The sequence below is a fragment of the Camelina sativa genome, chromosome 15, assembly GCF_000633955.1.
Source record: "Camelina sativa cultivar DH55 chromosome 15, Cs, whole genome shotgun sequence".
NCBI lineage: Eukaryota > Viridiplantae > Streptophyta > Magnoliopsida > Brassicales > Brassicaceae > Camelina > Camelina sativa.
In genome coordinates this window covers 8,322,961-8,327,265 of record NC_025699.1, presented here as the reverse complement: position 1 = coordinate 8,327,265, position 4,305 = coordinate 8,322,961, and the positions used below count along the sequence as shown (strand labels likewise).

The window sequence follows — 4,305 nt, the reverse complement described above, 5'->3', positions numbered from 1 at the left end:
TCTGAAGTAGCCATTCTCTCCAATGATATAAGCTCTGTTGCGGGTTGTTTTTAGCTTCTTTTTGTCTGTATCAAAAAGCATAGCGGCTTTTATCTCCTCGTCAACGAAGAAACTCCAACGTGTAGTAGGTTTAGACATAAGACCAATGAATGGTTCCATGTCCACTGCTACGTGCAACTTTCTCCACGACACATCATTGGGTTCAATCGTGTTAGTAATCCATATCTCCATCTTAAATATATACCAGTGCACAAATAACACCGTAAGTTGTTCTTCTCTAACACTAGAGAGAACCACAACATCTCTACTACGAGAGCGAAACGGCAGAGGCAGAGCAGGTCCAAATCTCTCTGTTGTAAAATCAAAACAAATCACGTATTCACCCATACTTCCTTTTGGAGTGTACCAATAAGTATTTCCATTCACAGAGACACCACCGTATCTATAAACATCTGTCGCCCAATCAGAAGTGACATTAAGAACCCTCCATGAATTAGATTCTAACTCATAGACTTCGTACTCAAGAGGGCTACCAGCAATAGAATCCACACAACTCAAAAGTTTGTAGCTGCGGCAGGAGTTTCTCGTCTCGTATCCAATAGCATACATATCAGGTATGTGACGAGTTCAAGGTTCGATCCAACGACTTTGCCCCCAATATGGATTCCAAACCACAAACCTAGTGAAGTCTTTTGTCATGATCATGGATGCCAATAAACCACCGCAATGATAGACTCCAAACGCATTCATTAGGTTATTAAGTTCACCTTTACACTATAGATGATTCAACGTCTCTTTCCTTGTGAATTCCATGGAGATCGATGCTCATCAAACAAAAATTATAATCCATCATCATGACCACCATAAGCTCCCTAGCAGCTTTCACTTGAACGAGGTGCTTCTTTGTAAAGCTTTCTTCTTTGGATAAAGTGTTCCATTGTTTGCAAGTCAATCGTACTGATCTCATAGATTGCACTGGAACCCTAGCGAGTATCTCTTCCAGCAACTCCTTTGGAAGTTCGGACATGTTCTTCGTCATTGTTTCAGCTCGCAAGCAAGGATCAATGTAATAGGAATTTTAGGGAAGAAATAATAAGTTAGGTTATACAATTACAGTAAAACCTCTATAAATTAATAATGTTGGACCTTGAAAATCTATTAATTTATAGAAGTTTTATTTTATGGATAAATTAATAAATAGAGAAAATTTACTAATTTGATAACTTTTTAAATAAAAGTAATTAAAATTTAGATTTAATTATTATAAATATTTTTTTTATAAAATCAATTACAAGAAAAATAACAATTATCCAGTTTGGAAGAGAAAACAAAAAATTTTGATATAGTAAAAATGTTAGAAATAAGCTATAGAAAAAAAAAAATTATATATATACATATATTTTGATAACTTTATATAATTATCAATTTATATTAATGATGTAACTATAGATTTACTAAGAATTTTCAAAAAAAAATGGGCAATTGTCATGGATACCATCATTTTTAGTTTTTGGGTCAAAAATACCACAAGGCCCAATAATTTCCATTTCTAACATTTCTAATTAAAACGTCTGACGAAAATACTCTCACATTCCTCAAACCCTCGTTCGCGTCTCTCTCTCTTGAGACGAAAAGACTGATCATCGGACTCTCGTCGCCGGCATATCTCGCCGGCATATATCGCCATCTCGAGTCGCCGTTTCATCGAAATCGACTTCTTCTTCATCTCCTTCCGTCGCCTCATTCCAAAAAGGATCTGATACGGTGGTTACCGGAGGCTCGCCGCTTTACCGACCTATCTCCTCGCTGTATGTCGTTGCTGTTGTTCTTTTTGATCTAACCACCATTATCTCAACATATTTTGATTTGCGGTTCTTTTTGGCTGTGTTTATGTGTGTTTAATTTTGATTTTTTTTAAACCTAAATCAATTAGATGCAAGTTTGATAGGGTTGTGTGATTATGTGTGATTATGTGTTTGATTTCGTGTAAATCGATAGGGTTAGTGATCAAAGCAATCGAATTTCAAATCAGATTATATTTCTTGACTTTATTTATGTCTAATTTTGATTTTCTTAAACTCTAAATCAATTCGATGGGAAATTAAGTAAGATTCTTGTGGGTTATAATTCAATTCTTGTTGTTTTTGAGTTTTTGTTGTAGATTATTTCAGTTTTTGGGTCTAAGATTATATTCAACAATTACCTCACTAGATTAATCTAGATTAATTGTGATCTTTTGTTCCTATTTCACTTTGTTCTTATCTGTTTCCGTTTTGTGTAATAGGCTTCTCCTATATACTTGGGTGGAAGACAAGTATAGATTGAGGAAGGAAGTCCAAATCCAGAGCAAGTAAGTCTTCCTTTGAAGAAATTGTGTGATTTATGTGTGATATTATGTGTTTTGCAGCTTCCGGTAACCCTATTCATCTCATTAGTGATAAAGCAATTGAATTTTAAGTTGGTTTGTTGACAAGTTTACTCACATTCCCTCCATAGTTACTCCATTACTGCTTTCTCATATTTTTCGATCCCTTTAGCATAGTTAGGTTTGGTATACGGTTTCTAATTGCTAGAGTTTTAGTGATTACTGAATGCATATGAATCCGTTTAGTGAAAGCATAATTTAGTCAGATGGCTAGTTTTTTTTAAAAATTCATGAAAGCATCTATATAATTTAGGATCACTTTCCTGATATGATATGCGTTTCATCTTTACAGTCAGATGCTAGTTTTTTTTAAAGTTCATGAAAGCATCTATATAATTTAGGATCACTTTCCTGATATGATATGCGTTTCTTCTCTTTCTTTTATATGTTGCAGGATATGGGTGATTCTTTCCCTATAGATATAAAGCTTCCTGAACTTTGTTTCAACATTGGAGAGGAACCAAGATCAGATGTGAAGATAAACCAGTTTCCAAACTACGATGCTGTCATACAAGTAAAAAGCATCCTCTCAGTTGCGGAGTATGAGAGGATCAAGAATTCGTTCCTGGGACCTATTTTGAAGGTTATCAACAGAGGACTGATGATGTCTGGGAAGATGGTGCACTATTTTCTGAGCAGGAGTTTAAAGGTATCAAAGGATAATGAACTATGGATGCATTTTGGAGGACAACCAATGAGATTCTCAATAAGAGAATTTCATATGGTCACTGGATTGAAATGCACTGAATGGGGAGCTAATGAAGATCAACGGCAGAATCGCTATGACTGGGCTAACACTGAAGATGCTCACACATATGAAGATCTTTTGGATATTCTACAAGAAACTAATCCAGAGGCATCAGATGAAAGATTCTCTCTTGCGATGGTGATCCTTATCGAATGCATCTTCTTTCAGAGGTACAAAGGTAACAAGCTTCCTGCAAAAAACCTTAAGAGAGCTCAGCATCTGGATGTCTTGGCTAATTATCTGTGGGGGAAAGATGCTTATAATATTCTGATTAAGTCAGTAAAGAAGAATGTCAAATTAAATCTGATGAAGCATAAATATGACTTACATGGATATCCGTTGGCACTGCACTTGTGGATTCTAGAGTCTGTTCCTATGTTAAAGTCATCTTTCAGCACATTGAGTGTAATTGAGCGACCATCAGCATATCTCTGTGAAAAAAACACACGTACTGTAACATCCGCGAACCGGATTTTGTGATTTTGAAAGGAGTGTCGGTTGACACCCTAGTGGCATCGATCGACACCACTAATTTCTGGGTTCAGCCGGTTTGAGTAATTGTCGAATTGGTTCGGTTTGGTTCAATTAAATCCCTAAATCGTGTTAGTTTAAGGGTTTTTGGGAAGTTATTTGGTCGCCGCTTAGTGAAAGAAAGAGAGAAAAGAGAGAGAAACGTTCTTGAGTTTTTCTGGGCTTGTTCTTGGAGATTTTGGAGAGATCTGAGGCAGTAGAAGTGTTAGCTGTTGCTGGACACGAAGGGGGAGCTTCTGGGGGTTTTGTTTTCCACGTTTCTCATTTCAATCTTCCTGTTCTTGAGGTGAGTGCTTGACCATGGTTGATCTAAGCATGAGATCTCTCTTGTTTGTGTGTTTTCTTTGCTGTTTGTGTTGTTTTGTTGCTTGGGTTCGTTGCTTTTGTGATTCCCAGTGATTTTCTGAGGTAATTGGGTGAGTTTGAGACGGATGCGAGATGATTGGGAAGGAGAGTTCGATGTTCGGTTTCGCGCAGATCGTGTCTGCAGAGGAGGCATCGATCGACACTAGGAAGCATCGGTCGACACCATTTGGAGTGGCATCGGTCGACACTGTTTAGCATCGGTCGACACCATTGTTTGTAGCATCGATCGACACCG

General features: G+C 37.0%; 1 protein-coding gene and 1 pseudogene across 1 annotated transcript in view; one reads left to right on the top strand and one right to left on the bottom strand.

Annotated features, from left to right (window-relative positions):
• LOC104748243 overlaps positions 1-1,039 on the bottom strand; it is a 1,700-nt pseudogene extending 661 nt beyond the window's left edge.
• LOC104746024 overlaps positions 1,701-4,305 on the top strand; it is a 6,635-nt gene continuing 4,030 nt past the window's right edge. Inside the window, exons 1-3 of the mRNA XM_019236689.1 lie at positions 1,701-1,808; positions 2,285-2,350; positions 2,820-3,621. Of these exons, the coding sequence (XP_019092234.1) occupies positions 2,823-3,621 (799 nt within the window). The 5' untranslated portion in view covers positions 1,701-1,808; positions 2,285-2,350; positions 2,820-2,822. The remainder of the gene's footprint in view (positions 1,809-2,284; positions 2,351-2,819; positions 3,622-4,305) is intronic.